Genomic DNA, 26,250 nt, shown 5'->3' with positions numbered 1-26,250 from the left:
GAAACATGGAGTCAGATCCTCGTCTCTTCCCTCATCCTAGGACCCCTGCCAACACTGTCACAGTCTGACATCAGGTGATTTTAAATAGGGAAGTTTTTAACCCTTCAGAGTAGGTTTTTGGGTGTTTCTGAGGAGATCAGCAAAATGAAAATACACAGCAGAGTAAATGCAATCTAAACTGGTATCCATGGAAATCCCACGTGGATTTATCCGGCATTAGGCTGGATCAGGAGTAATTCACCTTTTGGGCCTCACTGGTGTGAGGGGAGCAGGACGTGGGAGTGGGAAGAGTTTTCCATTTGTTTTGGAGGGATTCAGAGCCCAGTGCTCAGCAAGGAGTGTGGCAAGGCTGGGAAATCTGGGTAACCCTGCAGAGCTTGTCAGGGAGCAGCCTTGCCTGGGGTCAGTAACTCTCTCAGATGGCTCCACTCACCTGCTGCTCATCCCTGCTTCAGCTGCACACATTGAGCATTCTCCTGGTTTAGCAGCAGAGCCGGAATGGTGCAGTCACTCATTCTGCTGTAATACAGGGGAATGCATAAAAAGCCTCTGCTGAGTTTTGATAGTGTTTTCCTGTAATGATACCCATTGAGTGTAGTAATCTCTCCAGTTTTCCTTTTTTTTTTTGTCTTGCTGTGCTGGTACATTGGATAATGAATAAAAAATAAAAAAAAAGAGAGAAAAGTCCTAAAAATGTGCCATGAAAATGCTGATAAATATGTAAATGCCAAGAGTATCTTTTTTGGACTATTACAATTCCTACAAGCTAAAGCTTTCCAAAACTGCAAAATGAACAGGCGCTTGATGACAATTAATATTTATGCATTAAAAACATGCCTGTTAGTGAAACAAGAGTATCCCATCCATCATCACTAAACATTTTACAGTGCACAACTTTAATACCCTCCTTTCTGTGTTGTGACAGCAAATAATTCCAAGATAACAAATATCATTAAGTTGCATTTAGCAGAAAACTTGGAAGGTTTCAAATGAGATAACATAAACCCTGTGTTCATTCCAAACAGCAATTCTCTGGATGAACCTCTGCCTTCATTAAAGTCACTGAAATGTCTTCCTGCTGACTTCAGCATGCCAGCATTTCAAAAAAATAAATTGAAATGGGATCTTTAAAAGTTTTCCTCTTGATGAGTGGCTGGAGCTAAAGCCATTCAGCTGTGCTTTTCTGTGCATATGTTATTTAGCTCAGCCAGGAGGGCTTGAGGTGAAGATAATGTCTGGTGGGGATGAGGGAATGTGAGCAGGAAATAATATTTCCCTTTGAAATAATCCATCAGTAGCTGTGCTGTCCCAGAGGCCCCTTTTCATGGAGATCCTGCAGATGTGGAGCCCCCTTCCAGTGCTGAGGGAAGCCAAGCCTGCAGGTGGACATTCCTCTTAAGGATATTTAGGCCTTAAAAGTGATGGAAAAGCCCCAAAGTCCAACTCTTTATTTACTGCACTGCTGCAGGGTAGAAGTGCAGCCTTCAGGCATGGCTTTGGGGACATTTTTAGCTTTGTCCTTTTGGCATCAGGGAGTTTCTGTGCAGCAATTGAATAGGAGGAAGGAATTAATTAGATTTGGCCATGTCAAGCTGAAAATGAAGTTCCTCCTTGCACATCCTTCGAGGAACCCTCCATGGTCTGGATTTAGCTGCCATCCGCTCCATTTTTACTGCTATATTTTTGGACTTCCTCTGCTGATAAATATTTAGAGTCTGTTTATCTTTCCTCTCATTTCTGTTACATAGTGCTTGCAGTTATTTTTTTCCCCCCATAAATACTTATTACTGCAGAAATTAGTGTTGCAAGGCTTGATATTGCAGTGCCAGCAGTTTTGTAATTTTAATTGAGGCTGGCTGACAGTGCTTCTATTAATTATCCAGGAGAGGCTTGTGGCTTTCTGAAAGAGAAGTGTATTTCTGGCTGGAGGAGTTTGAAGGGGAGTAGTAATTGCTTTATGTCTGGAGTGCAGGTTTAGGTGCAGGAGGCTTGGCTGGATTAGATGTGGCCCTTGCTGAGGATCAATAAAGCATGAAAAGGGGAAAAGCTGTTTCAAATTTGTAAAAGTTGTAGCTATCAGGATGCTGCTGAACTCAGAATGAAAAATGCAGCTGTTTCTTTTGGGTTTAATTAAAATCCAATGAAAGACAATTCAGAGAGACCTAAGTTGATATTAATTACTTTGAGCATGTGAATAATTGGACCAGGTGAAGGATTTCCTTCACAAAATTCTGCACAGCCTTTTCTTACAGCCTGGCTCTATGTGATTCTTACTGATCCTGCCCAGCTAAATCTTAGTGCTCTTTTCCTGTGCCTTCCAAATTCCTTTGTGGAGTTGTGTTTTTCCTGATGTGAATATGACAGTCCCACTTTAATTGGATAACAGCAGTTGTCACCCTGCAAGAAGGATTGTGATGCCCAGGGGCCTCAGAAGTATCTGCATGAAAATAAATAAATAAAACATCTGAAAAGCTTTGCTAAGAAGCAGTAAATTTAAAAACTGATTTGGTTAACAGCATTGAAATGAAGTGCCTTATTCTATTACAGCATAAAGCCACCAGATGTCACTTACTTTGTGCACCACTCTTCTGGGGAGAAGCATGTCCTTGGCATGGAAAAGATTAAAACAAAAAAGGACAACTTACTTTAAGTGGCTTTGTTTCTGTTTGTGTTCCTAACTGGCAACTGTCTTCCTTGATAAATATTTTCATCTTAAAATAGCTCATATAAACTCATTTCTCACAGATCAGACAGACTTGCATTTTTTATGAGCCTAAAATGTCAGGAGTGCCATTTTGAGAGTCAGTCTTTAAGAAAATAATTAATAGGCTTACTCCATTTTCAGGAGGGGGAATGCACATTTTACAGAATGGATGGTTTTATTTTTATTAACTGTTCTGTCATTAAAGGCACCTCAGCCAATGGCTCACACAGATATTCATCTTCAGCCAAGTTAAAAGCAATGGGGGGAGTTTTAAAGTCATACAGAAGGTGGAATTCTTTGTGGAGGGAGGGAAAGGAATAATTCTGAAATCAGAGCCCAAATCTGCTGCTGGATTGGAGCAGCTCATCCCCAGGTTTAAAGGCTTCAAGGAGAAGAGGAGCAAAGTGGGATTTAAAATTAAATTATTAAATTAAAATTAAATTAAAATTACAAAGTCCCTAAAGAGGAAAAACACTCGGTACCCAAGGCAAAGCTGGATTTCCTGGCTTGGCTGGGCATGGCCAGTGTCGGGGAGTTGGAGCAGGGCACAATTCCTCACCAGTCCTGGGTGTGTCTGTTCCACTGTGGGTTTTCCCTCCCCTTACCAGAGATGCCAAATTGAGAGGTGCACACCCTCTCTCTGCTCCCTGGTAACATAATCCTCCTGCTCTTTCGTTCTTTGGCCTGTACTCAAAGGCAGCACCATTAAAAAGAGGAAATTTAATTTGCTGGACTCGAAGCAGAAAGGCTGAAAATTGAGTGTTTTCCTGAAGGATAATGTTGAGTGATTTTTTTTTCCCACCTAGTGGTAGTACTGTAGTTTGTTTTTACATTTTAAATTTGTAATTTTTTTACATTTGAAATTTTAAATATATCTCCTCCCTCAGATTTCAGCTTGGGATGGAGTCCTACTCACTCTGTGGATCTCATGCAGGTATGAGGATGTAAATCCACAGCTCTGAGTGAATGATGTGCAAGTTCCTCTCCAAATAATTTTCCATTTCAGTCCTCAGGAGCAGCTGTGCTGAAAGGCTACCTGCCTTCATTTTTCATCTGAGGTGAAAAATGTAGTCTAGCATGGCATTCTCTAGCTGGAGGCAGAGTACATGACACATTTCCCCCTCCCTTTTCCCTCTGTGCTTGAGCAAAAATAGAGGTGAGCAAAACACTCCTTAACTAATAGAAACAGTGTTGGCTTCTAAATGCAGCAAATTTGTATTTTAGCACCTCCTATGAAACCAATTACATTAATGAGGGCTCCAGTTCTTAACTGGGGGTTGTTTATGACAGGGAGGGTTTCATTTCCTACTGCAGGTCTTGCACCATTGCTCCTGAAAGTGCCATCTGCCAGCTTTGGACCCAAAAACGCTCCCTGCCACTGCTGTGCAGGGAGATTCTGGCACAGCTCTGGGATGGGGAGCATGACTGCAGCTTGGGAAGCTGGGAAAATTCACTTTCTCTCTCTGTTGAGCTTATGAAAGGCTGAAATTCATTCTGTTTAATGTGGTTACTGGGGGAAAGTCAGAGTCCATGCTGTCTGCCTTAGGTGGTTTATTTAGAAATTGGATTGCTGCTGGCTTTCTGTCTTGTGAAACACATATTTGAATTTCATTCAAAATCCCTCAATTCCCAGGTAATGGGATTCTGGATGGTGAGTTAGGAGATCTAGATTTTTCTTGTACTTCTATCGTGTTATTCCAAATGCTATTACAGGTGACACGTGTCAGAACTCTGTCATTTTGTCCCCCAGAGGTGGAGCAGCACCTTTGAAAAGCACTCTGAGATTGATGTTGGGAGTTCCACACCCTTTCTGGACCATAACCTAACCCCAAGGTACATCTGGGTGCACTCTGTGGTTCCTGTGTATGGCATGAATGGTTACAGCTGCAGTTTTCCATTTAATTGCTTTTCACCTTGGGCAAAAGCATCTCTGTAAAAACACTGATAAAATAATACATGTTGTATTTAATTGTCCATGCTTGGATAAAACATTTTGTCTGTTCCAGATCAGTTTTCTTGGCCCCACATAAGTAACCTAAAGGAGGAATAGTAAGAATAACATCAAATGCAAGTTTTCATATGCAAAGAAAGGTTTCATAGTAAGGTTTCATTCTGATCTGCTATTCTTCTCAAAGTGTAATTTAAACCAATGAGCCATGCAATAAAGAAACTGAGGTGTGTCATCAGCATGTGATTTATTTTTTCACCTAATGAGGAGAACTGTGGAATTTTTTGAGTTTATAGATTATTCTGAACTTCTACAGTCACTTACTTTGATTATAAATGGTTTGGATGCTGAAGGCATTTTCTGGGATTTAAATATGCAGGAAAACGTCAAATTAAATCAAATTATCAGTGGTGAGACTTATTTCTCTCCTGCACCTAGGATGGTGCTCTGGAATGCCTAATTTTCCACATACTGGTGAAATAACTGCTGTAAAAGTTGCAGGACTTGGTTATATGGAAAAATTGTCAAGTCACAGTGTGGTTTGGGTTGGAAAGGACTTTAAAGTTCATCTCATTCCAGCCCTTCCACCACCCCAGGCTGCTCCAAAGCACATCCAACCTTTCATTTTTGTCCAGGAGGGCAAGAGAGCCCATCCCTGTCTTCCTTCCCTTGTGGACTCTGGTCTGGAGCTCTGCTCTCCTCAGGCATGGTGGGGATGCACCAGGGGATCACCACGCTCCAGCTGCCACCTCCCCATTGGCAGTGGCGCAGAGATGAGCTCCTGGAGCAATTCTTTGGCCAGAGCCTGGAGGTTTTCATGGCAGGGCCACCACAGCAGTTCATAAGGCAAAAAAATCTCAACCAAAACAATCAATGTGGCTCCAGGCTCAGGAGGGCTCTCCAGCTGGGTGGCAGTGCTGGAGTGGAGATCGTGGCTCAGTGGTGAGGGTAATGTCTTGTAAAGGCCCAGGACAAGTTATTAATGAACAGATTTTGCCATCCTTGGTGCTGTGTGGCTACTGCTGATGCCTTGTGAAGGCTGGCCTAGAACAGAGACTGGACAGAGCTAAAGAATAAAACAGGGATTTATTAAAGGTCTCTATGGATCCACCTTGGGCAGCACAAGAGCCCAGCCAGGGCTACGATGAACCAAAATGGTCACAAAATGAACAAAATACACCCAATATGAGCCAAAATGGTTCCAAAATGCACCCAAGATGAACCAAAATGGCCCCAAAATGCATGAGTGGGCACGGGCTCTGTCCCTGGGATCAGTTCTGCTCCATTTGCACCTTGCAGTTCATTGTCCCATCCCAGCTTTAGCCCAGGCAGTCCCACCCTGCTTGTTTTTCTCTCTGCAGCCCACGGGGTTTGTGCTCCTGGGCTGAGATTTGGATCATTTGTCCTTGGTGCCCAGCTGGAGCAGGAATTGTTTTGTCTCCCTGCTCTGTGCACAGAGCTCACCATGCCCTCATATGAATCCCAGACCCACACACTAAAGCAGCACAGAATGTGAAACATAGAAAAACTAAACCTGAGGCACCAAAGGTGGCAGCTTGAGGTTGATGGTTGGGCTCAGTGATTTTAGGGGTCTTTTCCAGCCTTAACAATTCTCTGATCAGGTGCTGAGCTCACCCTGGAGCTGTTGCTGTTGGAGCCAGGGCAGGCCGGAGCTGCTGGAGTGTGGGCAGCCTTGCTCTTTGGGCATCTCCTGTAGAAAACAAAGCAGGATGGAGGGGCTGCAGTGCCCAGAACTGCTCCAGCCCAGCTGCTGAGTCACATTCCCAAAGATCTGATGGAATACGTGGCATTTCTTGGCATTTTGTTGCAGGTTGCTGCCTTTAGCTATGGGCGTGGAGTGATCTTTGCAGGAGACAAGGATTGATACAGCTCGTGGTGTATCAATCAGCACCTGCTGTGCTTTTTAAACACCATTTTTGAGGGTGGACAGTGTTAAGGAAGCTGAGCACGGGGCAGCTTCTACGATGCCTTATTCCCAAAACCATGCAGCTCCTTTTGGTGCCCACTATAAAGTAACTCAGCAGCATTAGTGATAGGACAGCTGAGGATAGAGCTGTTTTTCACATTTCTCTGGATCTGAGGTACCAACAGAAGTGTTTCCTCTTCTAGCTTGATGTGTCAGTTGGGCTGAGCTCATCTGCTGACCAATACAGCCTTTTTCTCTACAGGTATCTGCATATAATATGAATATTTTATTTATCATTTTGCATTGTGGCCAGGTGTCACTTTAGAGACATGAGCATTGCATTCATCAAAGCTTGAGTCCTCACTTACCTGATGAGGCTTGATGGGTTTTCCTTAGTGTTATTATTTAGGTTATACAGCAGTGCTTAGAAGGAATAAATGGGCTTAAAAGCCATCTCTGCCAGCCTAGGACACCCCAGGAAGCTTTTATGTAAGTGTAGTCCTTGCTGCAGAAATAGATTAAGGAATTTCTAATTTATTTCACATTAAAAACATCCCCTCCAAATGGATCTGTATGCTCTTGATGCCATCTTAGTCTCCTGCATATTTGAGAGCTTTGAATGCATTAACAGCCTAAACCAAGTCATTACATTAATCTCATGAAATCAAAGATTCATATCTTTGACTGAAGGTAAACAACATCAGCAACAGAGAAATTGAACAGATGGAAATGTGTTTCAGAACTTGGGAGGCATTTTTGCTGGAGATTTTTTTTGTTAGATATGTTAATTCTGCTTAAGTTGGAGTTTGTAAGTTCCTGCAAAGTATTTTGTGGGGTGTACTCTGGAGATACTTCTAGCTCTTTGCAGTTTTATAATGTTAACAGTTTCAGTCTTTCTGCACTAGAAACAGCTTTTTGGGTTATCATTAACAGTCATGCATCTGTTCTTGAAAATCTGGCTGCCAACTGCAGTTGATGGAATTTGTGTCACTTCAGATTCCTTGTGTGATTTGCCTCAGCAAAGGGTTTATTTCAAGCGCTGGTGCCATTTCAGCTGCAATGTCCTGTAGCGACTCCACGTCCTCCTCTATTTGTCTGGAACCAAATACATCAACAAGCACTGCAGTTTAGAAATAAAACCTCATTTTACCTCCCACTGGTCACTTTTGTGCTCTGCTGCCTCCAGGGACGTGGGGTTTTCCATGGCAGTGAGAGATGTCTGGCTGGAGCAGGGCATTTGGGAGCAGTTGTGCTCTTTTACCCTTAGAACTCTGGGCTGTCTCAGGGGATGCTCTGCCCCACAGAGCAGATCTTGGAGCATCCTGGTCCCCAGCATCCCTGTGCAGCTCCCCAAAGGTGCTCAGGTAGGGTCAGGAAGGATCTGAACAAGGCACTTGTGCTATCTTGGAGCTCCATCAAGGGTGGGCTTTGTTTTCTCAATTTCTCACTTAAAAACCTTAAAAAGTGAATTTTGACCCCTCTGCAGTTGAAGCAGAAGGAGAGTGGAAGGTTAGTTTGGGACAGTTTCCCAATAACAGAATTTAAGTAATTAACATATCCATTGGAAAAAAAAGTCTCTCGGAGCATTTGCTTTGGGTTGCCTCTGCCCACAAATAAAGACCATCTAGTTTGCTAAGCTAAATGTTGTCTTTATATTGCAGAAAATGTTGCAGAAGAAGCATGGTGTGAGGGAGTGCATGCCAAATTTCCCTTGGTACATTCATCATTATGCAGAGTTGGGGTTTGGGTTTGCTTTTCTAATTTCTTTTTCCCCTCGGTTTCTTTTCATGGAGATTGAGTAAAGAACATTCTCAGATTTTTATCTTGTTTGTTTACAATCTGGAGGCCAGCTAAGTGCAGTGTAAGGCATGAAAAGGTATTTGTGGTTGTGATCTTTCCAAGTGGAAAACAAGCACACTGAAGCCAAGCACGAGAGAAACCTGCAGGAAGAGAGTCAATGGTTCAGTGGCTGAGGAACAGATTTTCTTATTATTGTCCTGGATTTTACAATATTTACTCACTGGGTTTCATATGTAGCATGGAATTTTTCCCATTTGTTATGACTGTTGTAAACTGGGGGCTTTGTGCAGCTGCAAGATTCCTGGGCTGGATTTTGCCCTTTTATGAGAACAGCACCAAGAGCTGTGATATTTCTGAGAGGCTGGTGGCAGAGTGCAGCACATCCTCTCTCCTCCACTCGTGGAAATCAGTGAGTTAGGATATTTGAACTTTGAATATTTGATATTTGAACTCCTTTGAAGCTTGTGGTAAAAGTGTTGTTCTTTAGATGTGGTGGTGTGAAGACAGGAGAGGACAATCAGGAGAGTTTAATCCATTTTCAAATGGCTTTAGCTTCCACATCGAGTGTGTTCTCCCAGCCACACACACCTCAGAGCCTGGGGTACAGAGCTGCAGAAATCTCTTCAGAATGATAGAATCTTATAAATTGTTTAATAAAAATGTGATGCACTTTTGTATAGTTAAAAGCACAGACTACAGAGGGGTGAGTGATGGAGCCCAAGCCTTTGCTGAAACACTTAGGAATAGTGGTGGGAGACTTTGGAAGTAAATGTTGCCTGACTTCTGCAGAATAAACACTTTTCTAAGAAGCTGGAAGCAGTATAATGAAATTATATCAAAAAGGTTTTGTTTAATTAGGTGTAGCCAGCAGTTAACTGTAAAAATTTTATCTGGTGATATTTTAGAGATAACTAATTAGAAATTTCTTGAGACCACTTAGAGCTTTCTTGGGTTTTCCACTTTGGGCTCTGAGTCTGCTGCACTTTGTAATGGACAAAGTGGTTTCTTGGTTAATGGACTGAGGTTTATCTGATGTGTCATTGCTTAAAGAATTAAAGTTGTTGAACATTTAGAAAAGTTACTACTAAGCTTGGAACAGAGTTGCGTTTTTTTTAAAGTGCTGAAACAAAGCCCCAGTTGTGATTTGGCATCAATGAATAGTTTGAGTTGAGTAATTTTTGTTTGAATTTACAAGAAACTTTAATGACAGACTCTAATGCTGAGTTTGTCTTTTCAGGATGCAGCTGTGTATGTTTCCTTTCACCCACTCAGCACTAGATGAAAGATGAAATGCCCTATTCATGCAAAAGCACTTACATGGTACTTATGTACAGATGAGATACGTTTTTCCATCCATTTCTATGCATGTCTCACAGAGAAGGCACCGTATATGAGTCACAACAAAAAGAATTCAGATGACTCTGTTAAGATAGTAAAGTTTATGGAGAAAATTCAGCTTGGGGGTGGAGGAAAATCCCTTCTCAGCCACTAAAAAATCAAATGAGCAGCTGCAAGCATTTACGTTGCTCTAGAATTGCCGTAACTCTATTGTGTTTAAAGCAAAGTTAAGCCTCACATAGAATGGGTCCCCTTTCAGAAAAACTGCTTATATATGAAGTGTGAAGGTGTATCAGATGAATTCTAGTTGATACCACTTGGTTGCATCATTGCATCCAAAACCATTTTACCACAGGATGAGATAAACAGGAACCGAAGACATTAAGTGATGCAAATTCTATTTATTCCATACAATGTTATTCATCCCTCAAAAGCAGCCTTAAATTAGCAGCTGATCTCTCACAACCCACAGGATTTAGCAATTTGTGCTGCATACCCCTTGCAAAGTGGCAGAAAAGTATTAGAGATCAGATGGTGGATGGAATATGTTCCTCACTTTAAATCAACCTGAGGGAGCAGCTGCTAAAATCAAGGAAAATCAAATGTGTAAAAGGAACAAGATGGTAATCAGAGTAGCTCATAACTGTGAGTTATGCCCACTATTTTGCAGCATGTCAAGGCTGAAAACGCTTGGCAGGACGTTGGAAATGCTCTCAGAACATTTTTCCCCACGTGCTGGTTCTGGACCAGTAATCAATGCAAAGAGACAAAGAGCTGGGCTTAAAATATCCCTTCAGCACTGACAGATCCCCTCCTGCAAACCCAACTGTGCTGCACCAGCTCTCCTCCTCTCCCTTGGGTGACAGTCAGCTGGCACACTGACTCTAAAGGTTTATTTTCTTTTGCACAGTGAAGCGATTCCATTATCCCAGGTTGCTCCAAGCCCTGTCCAACCTGGCCCTGAGCACTTCCAGGGATGGGAAATACACAACTTTTTTCTGGTGTTCAGGTAGAGTGATGGAACCACTGTGCTGTGCTCGCCCTAATGAGCTCTGCGTGGAGGGAAACCCTCGTGTCTCTGTGGAGTAAGAGCTGTTTGAATAAATTGCAGCACAGTCTTTCCAGAGAGTCAATGAAGCAGCCTTGGGAGCCTGAAATTAAACAGGATTCACAGTGGATGGGAAGAGACAGGTAACTACAGAACAGCTGGGTCTGAGACATCAGCTCTGTCAATACCAGACCAATTCTTTGCCTTGGGCGTTTTCTGAAGATAAACACTTATTTATTTCTGATTACAGCCTGACTGCAGGGCGGATGAGAGCTGTATTTAGAGATGATATTTTTTTCCCTCTTGCCAGCCCCCAAACCTCTTCAGTTTGTTTGATAAAAATAACTGCAGTGAAAGAGCTTCATAACAGATTCAGCCTTCGTGCTCTGTGCTTCCCTCTTGCACTCACACTCAGAGCAGGAATGTGGCTGATTTGTGGGATGAGAGTGGGATGTATTCCTTGAAAGAGCGGGCAGGTAAGAATTTCTATTATTGTAAATTATTGTGATGTCCTGTGTTGGAAATGAAACTTCAGCTGCTGCTTGGTCTTATTAAAAATGCAATACAAACATTTATGGCAAGACCAGCCTTGTCACATTTACTTTCTGCACCTGAAGTTGGATTTCAGGTGATCCCTGTGCCTTCCCAGGCAGCTCTTAGCTTATTTTTTTTCCCATAAAACAAAAGAAAGCACATAGGGCAAATTGAGACTGAACAATTCTCACGGATATGAAATCATTGCATGAATTGTTTGACCTTCTACATCTGTCTTTATCTAATTTTGGTGTTGGTGTCTCCCTGGACATTTAAGTAGGTGCACTTTTTCTTAGGAAGTGATAAAAATTAACTCCCAGTGGCATCAGTCCTTTATCCTGGCTCTTGGTGAATCGATCATTTTAATGAGGGACTGGCTGGGTTTTGTTAAATAGATGCAATTTCTGGTTGTGTTCTGAATGTCAGAACTTTCTAATGTGGCTCCAGATTTTTGGGAAAGAAATCTGTGAGCCCCACAGGATGGGTGCATTGGTTTATCCTTGTTTCCATGGAAGGACCCCAGGACCATGTAGGGTCTGTTGGGAGGATGCTCACAGTTATTTTGAGGATTGAAAATAAAGATACTAAACTTTGACCATGCAGAATGATCTCTGAAAGTGGATTAAAGTGGCTTTTTTGTGAAAAGAAATGCACTGGAGTAATTTATGTAAAGACTCAGTTTTTTTCTTCAGTGTGCAACTCTTTCATATTCAATATAAACCTGTCAGTGACTCTGTAGCAAGGCACTATGTGAGATGAATAGGAACTAAGGGAAGGGAAAAGATGAATTGCTGGAGCTGTTGCACATCGTAGGCAGCAAGTTTTGATCAGGAGTTGAGAAGCCAGTGTGCACTGCGGGCAAAATTCTGTTCCAAACATCCTCAGAAATGTATGAAAACAGCACTCTGCTCCCTGTTTGTACAGAGGGAGGATTAAAACACATTGATGGGAGCTCCAGGCATGTGCTGCCACAGGTTGGGCGGCTGCTGGTGCTGCTTTTTTTTCCTTCCATGGTTTTTGGACCTGTATTTCTGGAGAAATGGCTGATTTTTGGTTCTATTTTCCTGCTTGCAATTTTTATCCTGCAAGCGGCCCAAAAACTAAGATTTTTCATTTAGACTGATTTAAATCAGATAGAATAGAAAGAAGGAACACTGAAGTCATTAAATATAATTGGTAGGTTGGTTTTTTTCCCTGCTGAAAAGGGCTTTAATTTAAAAATGGGTAACACTGAGTTTTGTTATTTTCACATTCTCGAGGCAGACCAAACAACAGCACATCAGAACGTGTGGCTGTGGCATTTTAGGAGTGCAAGGAGCTGGACCTTGGCAATTTCCAGGAACTTGCACAAGAGTTTAGGTGCAATAATGCATTTCTGGGGGAGGGCATGACCCTGCTGTCACCGAGCCAGGTCAGGGAGCTCCCTTTCCCAATCCCCACTCTTTTTTCCTTGCTTCCAATAATCTGTTTATTCAGGCAGTGTTTATGCCCTCGCTGATTCAAGCTCCGTAACTATTTCCTGAGCATTGCAGCCCAAATAATAGAAGTCATCCTTATGTGATTGAAATGACTACTGTTATGCTGATTTTAGGGGAGTTTGCATGTGGAGCAAGGAATTTGTTCCATTCTCACATTTTATTTGGAAGTGTATGGATGAGGAAGGAGCAGATTGTGTTTGGATTAGATTCTGAGGAAGGAACCAGCTGGGTTGTGGAAGAAACCACTGTTGTTTTTTAGGCGAGATTGCTGATTCAGTGGTGATTCAGGAGGTTTTCTTTGGCTTTAAAAGCCATGAAATGCTTTCTTTAAATAAAAATTTTAGACTTGCACAAGTGTTCAGCAGTTGTTCAACAGGTTGAGTGTGTAACCATGGGCTGTGGCCACCTACTCTTGCTTTTAGGATGTACCTGTTTTCCAATGGAGTGCCCTGAAATTGGTTCCATGGGTTCATACAGCATCTTGGGAGTTGCCTTTATTGATGATTCTTTAAAAATTAGGGAATTTAAGTAAATAAAGGAGCTTTACGTAACTTCAGTCTGCAGGAGGTTGCTGAGCTTCGTACTGAGTCCTGTGGCTTTTCTAAATCACTGCAATTGCTTTTTGCGTTTTTTTTTTTGTTACTTTGTTTTGGGATTTTTTCCCTTTTTTGTTTGCCAGAAGTTTGCAGAGCTCAGTGATTCATGATCCTCTTTTTATTGACATATCATCTTTCTGGCATCCTTCTGATTTCTCTGAGGTAAATAGATGTGAGTTCAGGCAAAGTTTATTTCCAAAAATGAAAACTTGAGGAGCCAAATGTGTCCAAGAAGCATCAGAGAGAAAATCTACGATTATTTCTCTCTTTTCCTTACATAATGTTCTTTCTTTTTTAATTTAGCTTAGATTTTATTCCTTCTACTGGGCTATTTTTTATTGAAATGGTGGAACCTGCCCACTCACAGGATGAACTTCCTCCTGCTGTACAAATACTCCCCTACCCTTGTACAAATACTTCAGATTGTGTGCTGCCTGTAGTCTGCTTCAATTCTAACCATTTCCAGTAAGCTTGATAGCTAAAAAATACCTGTCATTGTAAGGTTTTGCAGGATTTTTGTGTCCAGTGGTCGTAAATTTATCCTGCTTGGGCTGAAGGATTGCTGTTGTACATGGAGAGTGTTGCACTGAGTGATGGAGGAATGGAAAAGGAATTACATGGTTGTGCTGCATTGCTACTGAACATTCTTGGGCTTTTTCTTTCCATGTGAAAATGTTACGAGGATTTCACTCCAGCAGCCTCACTTTGCCCTTTCGTGTTTCCATTCCTCTTGACGTGAGTCATGGAAAGTTTGTGGTGGTAGGACTGTGGGCAGCCTTTCACTTGCAGAGCTGCATCTCTGAGTAATGACAGCCTTGTCTTCACAGGAGCTCCTCAGGGGAGACATTTCCACAGGGAAGTTCATTTCTGGAGTGTTCTGTGGGACGTGGGATCAGCTTTGCTCTGAGATTGCAAAAAACATCAGCCGTGCAAACTGAGAACTCGATTTAAACAAACCTTCCTGATCTGGCTGGGAAGGCACTTGGGCAGAAGGAATATTTATCCAGATTAGTGGAAACAATTAGGAGGCTATGGATAGAATAACATAGCTGTTACTCTAAGAATGACTTATATATATTAAATTAGGAGCAGTGTGATGTTCCTGGCCAGTGATTCAGCAGTATTATGTTTTGACTAATCTTTTGTTTGGGTTTTTTTGGATAAAAGTGTTTAATCCTTAATTTTTTGGCATCTGTAGCTTTCTAAGTAGGCTTCATCCCATCTAATCAGAGAGCTGGTGGATTATTTTCTCACTTGCCTGAGGCATCCATTTATTTTAGGTTGTGAGCTGCCCATCAGGACTGATTTACCTGAAATCTTCAATTCTATGGTGTGAATGGAGGAAATAAAGCGCTGGAGCTCCACTGACATAAATTCAGGGGAGCATTTATACCCCAGAATGAGAAATATTCTTCTGGTGTACCTGAAATGTGTTTATAAGAGGTTAACAGCCACCTTTTCATGTGGTGGGAGGAGAAGCTGATTGTGATTAGAAGTAACGAGGCTACAGAAAAGGTGTGACCTGAAGAGCGCCAGCAAAAGTTTGATTTACTTTTATTTTAAAGAGTTTTTAAAGAAAGGAAATCATATTAAATATTAAGGAACTGGTGACCTGGAAAACAGGTCATACACATAGGTATGTATATGTGTAAAATCTGTTCAATTTGTTTTATCTTACTCACAGAGGAGCAGAATTTTAGCTACGTGACTGAGCATATGAAAGTAATTGTTTTTTACAGCCTGTTGGTCTCTTCTCTCCAGGGACAAGCATTAGGACAAGAGGAAATGGCCTCAAGTTGCAGCAGTGGAGGTTTAGGGTGGATATTAGGGAAAATTTCTTCATCCAAAGCCCAGGGCAGTGGTGAAGTCACCATCACTGGAGGGATTTGAGAGCTGTGTGGATGTGGCACTTGGGGACATGGTGGCCTTGGCAGTGCTCAATAAGTGCTTGGCCTTGATGGTCTTGGAGAGCTTTTCCAACCTCAGCAATTCCATGATTCTGAGATTCTGTAGCCATTTTGGTTTCAGGCTTCCCTTACAATCCTAAAGAGAAAGGGGAGGAATTTCATGAAATGTTTATTTAATTGGAATAATACAGAATTTCAGATACTTTCTGTGCAGTCAACAGAACCTGTGAGGATGATGAAAAATTTTGCATTTTTTCTTTTGAGGGGAATGTCTCATAGGGTTGTGGATGAGATGAGTAGGGCCTGGTGGGCGCTGTGTTTTCAGTGCTTTGGGGTGAAGTTTTGTGGTTTGCTTTTGTGGTTCCTGCCAGTGTTACCTGCCAGCCTCCTCTCCTGCATCCTGAGCCCCCAACAGCCAATTCCTCCTGTCATGGAATGCAGGAATTGTTCAGGGAAACTGCCATTGAAAGGTGTCACCTGTTTGCTATTAAGTTCTGTTGCATATAAATACCTTTGTTAGCTCGAGCCTGCTCCAGTTTGGAGCAAAGTCCCTCTGGCTTCAGTGGGAATTATTGAAATCTAGGAGAGCTTTTCCTTTTTCCCCCCCATTCCGCTGTGTGTCATCTTGTATATCCATGTTTCCTCCTCAGGCTATTCCCAGAGATCCTGATTTTTATGTGGAGGGCTGCTTTTGGCCAAGGAGCCTGCAAAGGTTGCTGTTGATTTCTGCTCTGTGGTTAGGGCTGGCACGCATTAATGTACAGCAGACAAATGCAGTATAGACGTGATCATAAATAATTCACCCTTCCCTTCAACAAGGGGAAATTACATGCTACATTATTCAATATACAAAGACACTGCTTGTTGTGTAAAGAGAGTAATTTTCTGCCAGTGAACAGCCAGCAGCTTTGCAGCTAAAATATATAAGGAGACACACATGGTTTATTACCAGCTCAAGCCTCATAACCTTCCCTCTGCCTGCAATACACATCCTTCTGCTCTCAGCAGTGGAATACAAAGAGCTGACGTGTGCTGGTGGCTGGGGCTGCTGGGAATGTTGGATGAAGGAACAAAAACAGGGCACTGTGGATGTCTGGATTTCATGGGGTCAATGAGGAAAGTGAGGGCTGGGGGAAGACCATGCCCTTCTGGTGAGCATCCTTCATGCCATGGTAAAATCTTAGGGAATAAACTATCAAAAACTGCTTGGGAAAGAGAAGGGAGTGGCACTGGGGAATTAGATCCTTTTATGTGTTTATTACAATTCAATTTTCAAACTTCATGAATGTTGACAGTGCAAAATCATGTAAAATGGTGTGTTGGCAACTAGCAGTTATTAAAAAAAAATGAGATCAATGTGTTTATTGTATTAGCTGAGTGATCTGTCATTGTCCTGTGATAGGTCATCAAACTGATCAGCTAATTAAGAGCCTGATGCAGTGCTTGTGCATGAGCTGGCAGAGTTATGGTTGCTGGTGGAACTTTAAATTTCCCCTCATGACTGGTGTGATTAATATCTCTGCTTTACTGTAGCCTAAACATATTTCTGTTTTTTTCCCCCTTGTATCAGCTTCCTGATAAACACTTTTCTTCACCTGCCAAAGATGTAGCTAACATGGTTTTTCCTTGGCTTTGTAATATTTGTGGCAGGATTTCATGAGAAGTGTCTGCAGCTGGGAAGGGTTCAATAAATTCCAGTCCATTTTTTAACACACAAATGGACATAGGACAGAGAAGGTTATGTGGTTTTTCTAAGGTCTTGTGGTCTGCATTCATTAATGTGTTTCTGATTGCTCTTTTTAAAAATTTGAGAATTGATGTCAAACACACAAACATGGAATTGATCCCATTAGGCTATCTCAGATAAATCTGTCCAGTCAGTGTCACTGAGCAGGTTGCAGATGCCTGTTAGAAGAGGACTGGAAGATAAATTGGATTTTTTCTTTATTTTAAATAGGCAGTGCATAGGAATTAGTCTATGAAAATAAACAGTAAGGAGCTGGAGAGCAGAGAGAGTACTGAGGTGGATATCAAAGAAAAGGGGTTCGGGATAGAAGAATTTAATAAAAACAAATGTGTTCAACATGATAAATATAGTTGAAGAGATGCTGTAGGGTTGGTTTGGGTTACCAGATCTTTTCTATGTACTGCTTTAACCTGTAGCCTCTTCTTCGTGCTTCTTTTTCAGAGGGGCTTTTTTCATCTTCCTTTTTTTATCTTTTGTGATGAAGGCCCTCGCCTCCAGCCCCTTTTTTTTACAGTATTTTTTTTTTTTGAGCTATCCCTGTTTTCATGACTTCCTCTGTTGGATGTGGATGCTGCCTGAATCTGCCCTGACACTGCCTCTGTCTCTGGCCCCTTTTGCTTCCTCTCTGAAAATGTTTGATCAGGGTCTTATTTCTGCCTGAAATATTTACTTGGGAAGTGGAAACTTTTCAATTCTTTTCAGGACTTCCCTTTCTTGTCCTTCTCACCACCATTGGTGGTGTTTGGACAACCATCAAGGTCTTTCCAACCTTGGCTCCTTTCCATAGTTTCTCTTTTTCTTCTGGATGTTTTCTGGGGGGATTTTTTATACATAAGAAAGTATAAACTTTCTGGGTTTGAAATGGCCCATATGAATCTGATTTAATATCTCTAGTTGTTCAAACTTCTGTCAAGGTCATCACAGCTTTGCTCCTTTGGAGAAGTTTTTAAGTCTGGTCTCTTTGAGAAGTCTTGCACTGATTTCTTTCCCTTTGGTTTAAATATAGTCAGTTATGATTATGCTGTGATTTCTGTCTGCCTCATCTGGCTAAGAGAATGAACTCATTAAGGAAATGAACTTTTTTGGGTGGAAGGAAAGCATTTTGCAAATACTTTTGTTCAATATTTATCCAATTATTCTTGGGTCCCTGAGACACAGCCTACTTGCTCTGATTGCAGAAATCCTCCAATATGTGACAGTGTTCAGTGGGAGAAACATCAGAATACAAATAACTTTTACAAAAGCACTTTGTCTCATACAAAAATGCAGGCAGAAGGATGATGATAAATGTGGGATCTGAAGTGACTGCCCCATTTGATCAGGACACTTTTGTAGGAATGAACCATGAGTTATTATCTAGAATTATAGCAGTGTTGCTTAAGCATTAAAAATAGGTGTTGATAGAGCTAAAGGCAAAACAGTCAAATTGTGAGACTCATAATAGTAATGATTATACTTCTCTGATTTGGTGAGTAATAAGAGAACCCATCATTTGGTCCAGAAACCTGAGATGCTGTCATTAGCCTTTTCCTTGTGTCTGTTTTTTAATCTCTTCCCTTTGCTGAATGTTTTACTCATGGCTTTTGATTTTTTTTTTTGTTTGGCTTTTTATCTCCCATGTTTGAAAGGAGATTGTTACTTTATCCCTGCCTCAAACAGGGTCCTACCCCACTTCAGGACTGTTCATTTAAGGTCCTCAGGAGCAGATAGAGTGTAATTATTTAAACCCGTGTCACTGGATACTGTCCAGAAATGCTCCCGTATTTCAAGAGCAGATTAAAATCTGTTGGGTGGGTTAGTGAGTCGTGTAGTGTTACCTGTAGTAGCAACCAGTCAGTGATGTGAGCAGATGGGTGGTGGAAAATCAGGGGCAGCTCTCTGTGAACCTGGAGCCAAATGTTCCCTGGGTTTAATGTCCTGAGTGCTGTAATTAACAGGCTTGGCAAACGGCAGGCATCTCTCAAATAGAAATCTGAAATGCCTGGTGGTGGGTTGTGCTTTGCTATGGCTGTGGATGGTGTGGATATGATGCCTGGCTGTGTATAAATATCTGGGTTTGTTTCTCTAGGTTGGACCATGCATCTCTTTGGAGCCACCTCTGGGAAGATGAAGCTTCCAGCAGCAGCAGCAGTGCAGTTTGGAATCTGCTTGTTTTAAGGAAACCTGGAAATTTCTATCCACATTTGCCTATTCCAGCATAAAGCAGAGGAAAATGAGTTATTTTTATTTTTTGCATATTTTCACACTACGCAAGAATTTTTTTCCCTTCTCATTTTGTTCAATGGGAAAAACTTGAGCCAGTTCTGTAGCTGATCCTTACTTCGCCACATTCCTCTTACTGAGCCAAATTCCTGGGAGCCACATCCAGAGAACATCTATTTTTGTGTGGTGGTGGTGGTTGGGGCTTCTTTTTCTTTCTGTGACACATGTCACTTTTTATTCTGTTTTGAACCTGTCCTTTTGCATTGCTGAGTAGTTGTAGAACCACTCCAGGAACGAAATAATTTCAGACTTGCAGAAGATGACTCATATGCTTCAGAAACATTTTTATGGCTGCGCTTGGCTCATTAACGTAGGAGTTTAACAGTAGTAATATGAGGCATTGCATTAATTGCTGCATACATTTATTGCCAAATGACTTGCACAGACAGTGTTTCAGATGCCGTGGACCTGACCACAATAACCAGAAGTGTCCTGTGTGCAGAGGAGAGAATAAAATCCCTTTGTACACCGACAGCAAGCAGATGAAGTGGCTCGCGGTTCTGGAAGTGAGGACTGATCACTGTGAGAGCTGGAATGGGTTTTTCTGCCTGAGGAAGGGCAAGCTCTGCAGTTTGATGTTTGGGTTGATCATAATGACTCTGGTGATGGTGTCCTACATACTGACTGGAGCCAAGCACGGCCTGCTGCTGATCCCATCTCCCTTCCACTACGGAGCTTTTGCTAGCAATCCCAGCCTAATGGACAATGAAAGCCTTAGTGACATGAAAGACTATTACCAGCCTTCAAAAATGAATATTTCATATGTAAGGGATTATCCAAGCATTAAATTAATTATTGACACCATTACTTCAAAGATAGAGTTTATAACAAGGCAGCGCCCTGATTTAGAAGAGCTGAGGAAGCAAGAGCCACATGTAAGTATGAATTGAGGCGTGTCTTAAACTGCTTTTTACATCCTTATTTCAAGGCTTGTGGATCAATCTTTTGCCTAGATACAAAAAAGTGCAACTGCTTGGATGTTCATGCAGTGATTTACACCATCTAGAGTCTCCTGATTCACAGCAGCTGAGGAGTTGATATTGTAGATCACATCCCTCTGAGTCACGGGCAGGATGGATGGGTTCTATAAATGCTCTTGACACCTGAGGCAAAAAAATCAGGCAGTCTTCTGGTAGCTGTGCAACATCACTGAACTTTTACCTTCTCTCATGCAAAATCATTGTGACTTACATTTACCTGTCACCAAAATGATAAATAAGAAAGGAGCCTTTCTAATAACTGCTTGACAGGGCACCTTCCTGAAAATCATTGCAAACCTTGTATTTCAGAGTTAAAAACTGGAAGGTAATTTGATTTGAGTATTGGGTGTTTGACTTTAAAAATCGGTTCCTGGGATTGCAGAGGAGTTGGGGCGATTATTGAGGCCCTTTCTGGCTTTAAAATAAAAGGATTTATTTCTAAATTCTTGTTTCCCAGGCCAGTGGGTTGAACAGGATTTGTTTCATCAGAAGCAATGAATGGGGTCAACTTTGTAGGTAGGAATAGCGCTCTGTCCACGTAGTGTTTCTGTTCTCTCGCTGTGCTATGTAAGAAAAGTAAGTGCTAAGTAAGAAAAGTTGATTTCTTGCTGCCTTGACTGAAACTGTTGTTCTTTATGTTGCAGATGTTTTCGGTAATTCCTAACAAATTCCTTCCAAACAGCAAGAACCCTTGTTGGTACGAGGAGTACCGCGGCAACACGACGGCCGATCCCTACGCCACCAACTCCTACGCGCTGTACTCCAAGCGCTTCCGGATCATTTTCGATTACCTCAGGAAGGTGTTCTGGAACCACCTGTACCACTACAAGGACAAGCACTACCGCCTGCGCTGCCTGCCGCACTTCTACATCATCGGGCAGCCCAAGTGCGGCACCACGGACCTGTACGACCGCCTGCGCCTGCACCCCGACGTTCGCTTCTCCGCCATCAAGGAGCCCCACTGGTGGACCAGGAAACGCTTTGGTGAGTCACAACGCCCTCTGCTAGCCAGGAGAGTTGTCCCCCTTTAAAGTTTTGTAAGTATTCGGGATGAGGTTTATACATTTGATGCGTGTTGGCTTGCCTAGCAACAGCTGGATTGGTGGTTTTGAGAAATCCAGTTGCTCCACCTGCTTTTGTTCAGTGTTTTGAGTTAAGCTTCTTGAGAAAATGCACATTTCATTGAGTTTACTTGGAAAATCTAAGGGAAAACAAAACCAGTGCATAAGACCAACCTTATGAATTTATAAAGGCAAGAAGAGAAACTGTTAGATTGTCGTGGGGGAGTTGAAGAGAAGCAGTGATAGTTTTGTACTGCAAAATTCTGCAAAGCCTTTCTTACATCAATAAATGATGGGTCACACTATTTAAAATTCGAGTCCTTATGGTTCAATAAATGCAACTGTGGCAGGAGCTTCATTAGTGCCACAGCTCTGGGCAGCACTGATCAGTAGAGAAGAAACTGCACGAAGAAACTCTCTCACACTGAGGGCCCTGCACGTATTTTTGATCCTTTTTCTGGATGATATCATTATTTCCATCTCTGAAGGCAGACTTGACTAGCTGGGGTTGTGGCCAGCTGGAGCAAAAGGCATCCATCCCCCCTGATTGCACCTCCAAAGGGTGTCTCAGGGGTTGAGCACAGAATTTCATCCATCTGAAGTGTTTTTCTCCTTCTTTTCTCTCTCTAGATGCTGGGGAAGGTCAGTCTTGTGGTTAGAGATTAGATGAGCTGCAGAAGACCCGTTTGAGTTTCCTAACTGCTTCCCTGTAGATGTGTATGAGTGCTGTGCCCTCTGTATTCCACCCAGGCACTGGATTTTCCTCTTCTTGGGTCTGGCTGTTAAGTGCTGGTGTGCCCTCACTTTGTATGACTTTGGTATGAAAAATCAAAGACTTTCCAGTGATTTTACTGTTTCCAAGAGGAAGATGCTGCTTATTTTGGTGACGTCTTCATTTCTGTTTCTCATTTGCTGTTGCTTTATGGCAGACAGAGGCTTTGGAACATGAAAAATTGGCACTGGAGTATAGATGAGGACTTTGATCACTACTTTCTTTTGGTGCTTTTCTAAGCTTCCTTGGAATGGGAAAATGATGAATTTCTGCGGCTAAAGGCAAGAAAGGACACTTTTTGAGTCATTGGGACACCGGCAGTGCTACTTCAAATTCTTTATTTCTCCTACATGTGGTCTTGTCATTTCTATCTTCTTTCCCTGTGCCCTGGATCCCAGAAGAACCTTTGAGCTCCTGCAGACAGGGTTTTGTTCCTTGCTTCTTGCTGAGGTGCTCACAGCCACAGAGATGGGATTTCATGATTTTGATGTTAAATTTTTACTTTTCTCCCTTTGCAAGGGAAAGTTGAAAAAAGAAAGTTGCCAAATGAAATATTTTGGACATTTTCTAAATACATTTTTGTAAATTTAAGATGTAAAGTCATGTGATGAAAACGCAACTTTGCATTTGAGATAATAACTTAGTCCTGTTTGAGAAACACTGGAGGCACCAGTGTGAATTAAGGAGTGAAACCAAGCCAAGCAAAGAGAAGCATTGTGGTGCTCCTTGAAGACAAATGAGAAGGGACCTGTTCATCACAGTCAGCAGCTGACTGAAGGCAAAACATGGGAATTATGGAATAGTTTGGGTTGGAAGGGACCTTTAAGCCCATCCAGTGCCAGCCCTGCCATGGGCAGGGACACCTTCCACTGTCCCAGGCTGCTCCAAGCCCTGTCCAACCTGGCCTTGGACACTCCCAGGGATCCAGGGGCAGCCACAACTTTTTCTCATGTTTAGATAAAGTGATGGAAAGAAGGGATTGTCAGCAAAATCTGTGGAGGATTTTGTGTTCCATGGTAGTGCTGCCAGGAAAGGCTGAACCCAGCTGATACCTTAAACTAAAATGTTTTACACCTCCATTTACATGAACCTCGACATAAATGTCTGGAATGAATATTGGAGGAGGTAATGCACCCAGCCTCACTTCAGCAAGACTGGGCTCACTAAAGCTCTGAACCCACCCTACCAAACAGCAGAGGAATGTAAAAATCAGGCTGGAGTGCATCTAACTTGAGAAGAAGGGTGAATTTGAATTCCTGTCTCTGTGCTGGCATCCACAAGCCTTCCACTTGCAGAGTCTTGTGGTCAGCCACTGGGGACCAAGTGCTGATCCTTGAAGAGAACATTCTTTGCATAATTCAGTTTTTTTGAAGTTGTTTTGTAAAGCTGGAGAATGAAGAAACATTGCAGAGCTTGTGGTCTCATGGGAGAGGGATCTGTAGGAATGACCTTCTGATCATCTCAGCTCTCTGCCACTGAGAATGAAAGATCAAGTTTATTCCTGGTGGCTCAGTCCTTTAATTCTGCCTTTAAAGTACATTACCTAATGGTTACTATTTAAAAATTAAGAAAAGAAAACCAGAGGATATGACAAACACTCTCACAAGTGAAACTGAGACAGCCAGCAAGTGGCTATGACTCCTGTGCTCCTGGCTATTAACTTGGTTTGGTTTCTAACACTTAAGCTGGATAAGAAAGTCTCTTTGTTCAATGGCATCCTCTGATTCAGTGGATTTTTGTGAGACTGACTAATTTCAGCTGAGGTTAAACAGCCCTCTGGGGAGGCCCCATTTCACAAATCACTCCTTTCCCTTCTGCTGGGATGGTTGATGCTCCACAGGACTTTGTCTCAGCTTGACTGTCTCTCTCCCTGCTGGCTCCTTGCCACTGTTTCTGTTCCCAGGAGTGGGGTGGCAACAAACCAAGGCTGTCTTGCACTTTTTTCCCCCCCTCAAAACAAGTCAAAATATGCTGTTGAACTTTCTCCTACCCTCATTAAATCCCACTTTTCCTAAAGGGGAAAATCAGAGGCAATGGACAAAAGAACTCCCTTGCTGAGCTTTCCTCTCACATAATTGATAATTATTGGCCTTGTGGGAACAAGAAAAGGAGAGCTGAGAAGTCCTGTGTAGGGAGCATGTTCAGCAAATGGAGAAGTGAGACTAGATTTGGAAACAGGAGTGGGAAAAGGAGTATAAAAATCACAGGATGCAGCTGAAGATGCTGAGAAACGCAGGGGGAAGGTGATACTGAACTCACCCTGGAGTGTAGGGAAGGAGAGGAGAAAAACAAGATACTACCGTGGAGCTTTATTTGCATACCTGTGAAAGGAAAAAACCCATGAATGATTTCCCAGTGTGTGTTCATTTGCATATTTGGCATCAGAGCCTGTGCTCAATCTCAAAACAGTAAATCTAGTGGGAGTCCAATATTACTGCAATTTACATGGGTGCAAATGGAAGTAGAATCTTATCTTCTATATTCCTTCCAAAAGCTAAATTTAGAAGAAGATAAATCCAAGCTCATTCATGCAGGGACTACAAAACAGAGCACTTAAAATATTTCCTATCACTGCGAATTTATGGTGTAATCCTTCAGTATCTCAGATCTCAGCCACTTCATTACCGGCGCTTTTATCTGAGGGTTGCACTTGGTCAGTCTGATCTCGTGCTGATGTTGGCTGGCTCGGGGCCAACCACCTTGGTTTGCACCGGTGGTTAGCCTTGCCCTGTTGCTGTCACAATTGCTGATTTTAATTCTCCTTTTCTGGCTGTTTTTCCTCAGGAATCATCCGGCTGAGGGATGGGTTTCACGACCGCTACCCGGTGGAGGATTACCTGGACCTGTTTGACCTGGCAGCACATCAGATCCAGAGCGTGCTGCAGAGTGATGCAGTGAAGGAGCACGGCAAGAGGAACAACATCATCATTGGTAGGCCAAAAACAGCCCCAAATTCTGTGTAGCTCCATCCCCACTGGCACTGCTCAGAGCTGAGGCACCAGAGGGGGATTTTGTGGCTGGTTCTCAGCACAGAGCCCCTGGTGTTGCTGTTGTCTGGAAGCTCTTGGCTTTCTTTCCCTTCTTTCTTCGTTAAGAAGCTGTGATTATCTTCAGAAAATTCCTGAGCAAATGCTGTATATCTGATGAGCATCAGCATTTAATTAATGTGTTTTTTGGGTTTTTTTTTCCAAGAATGAGAATGACCTTGGTGACTCGTTCAAACACAGTTTCCATTTTGTTTTCACAGAACCATTTAGGTTGGAAAAACCCTCTAAGATCATCACTCCCATCCATTCCCCCAGCACTTCCAAGGTCACCACTAACTCCTGTCTCCAAGTGCCGCATAAACTTTAAGCACAATTCTGAGGGGATTGCCTGTAGTGCTGGGATTGTGGCTACACTTCCAAATGCTGGAGCAATGTCTAGGATAAATCAGTAACTGTGGTGGTATGACACACACTGGGTGCTGCAGAAATCCTGGAGCTGCTGGGAAATGTGGTAGCAAAAGCTCCCAGTGGCTCTTAAGCTCCAACAGAAGAAATTGATATAATTAGTTGGTGTTAAATTACCTAATTACCACTAAGAATGGTCTAAAAGTGCTGTTTGATTGTACTTTGTGGAAGTCCATGGTGAGCACTGGGCTCAAGGGAGGGATCCTTGAATTGATTTCCATGACATCCTCTGGGCTCATTTGCTCTGGCCCATGGTGTACTGGTTTACAGGGCCCATGAGGAACATCACAAACTTCTAAATTCTGCTTCTGCTGTCTGCTAAAACCAGAAAAGTGAGGGGATGGGAATTTTACCATTCTTATTTCACAGGGAAATCAGACACATTCCTTGCAAAAAGTAGTTGTGCAAGTGACAGTTCCCTGTCAAAAAGAGACTTTTCAAGTAGGCTTGAAGTCACAATTCTACAGAAAATAGAGACAAGATTTTACTGCCTTCCCTCAGAATTACTGGGGGTTTGGTGTTGTTATAACCTAAAATTTTAACCTGTTGCTGGCTGGATGAGATGGTGATGATGCCTTAGGTTGGTTAAACCAGAGCCTTGTCTGAGTCACATTTCTTCAATACTTCCCCAGCCTCCATTTAAGTCCATCATTCACTTTATTAAACATTGCAACACTCAGCAATATTTACAAGATG

The 26,250-nt window shown here is 42.3% G+C and overlaps 1 protein-coding gene across 3 annotated transcripts in view; it reads left to right on the top strand.

Annotated features, from left to right (window-relative positions):
- The window catches only part of CHST15 (carbohydrate sulfotransferase 15), a 46,890-nt gene that overhangs the window by 7,339 nt on the left and 13,301 nt on the right, over window positions 1–26,250 (top strand). Inside the window, exons 1-4 of one of the 3 annotated variants that reach the window (XM_026797879.2) lie at window positions 4,444–4,537; window positions 19,096–20,164; window positions 20,914–21,253; window positions 24,887–25,033. In XM_026797879.2, the coding sequence (XP_026653680.1) occupies window positions 19,622–20,164; window positions 20,914–21,253; window positions 24,887–25,033 (1,030 nt within the window). In that variant the 5' untranslated portion in view covers window positions 4,444–4,537; window positions 19,096–19,621. Of the gene's footprint in view, window positions 1–4,443; window positions 4,538–11,084; window positions 11,242–19,095; window positions 20,165–20,913; window positions 21,254–24,886; window positions 25,034–26,250 lie in introns of those variants that run through there. The other 2 variants (XM_005494841.4, XM_005494840.4) reach the window with 2 other exon arrangements.

This window comes from Zonotrichia albicollis, chromosome 7, assembly GCF_047830755.1.
Source record: "Zonotrichia albicollis isolate bZonAlb1 chromosome 7, bZonAlb1.hap1, whole genome shotgun sequence".
NCBI classification, from domain to species: domain Eukaryota; kingdom Metazoa; phylum Chordata; class Aves; order Passeriformes; family Passerellidae; genus Zonotrichia; species Zonotrichia albicollis.
The sequence above is the reverse complement of the archived record's forward strand: the minus strand, read 5'-3'. Positions and strand labels throughout refer to the sequence as shown.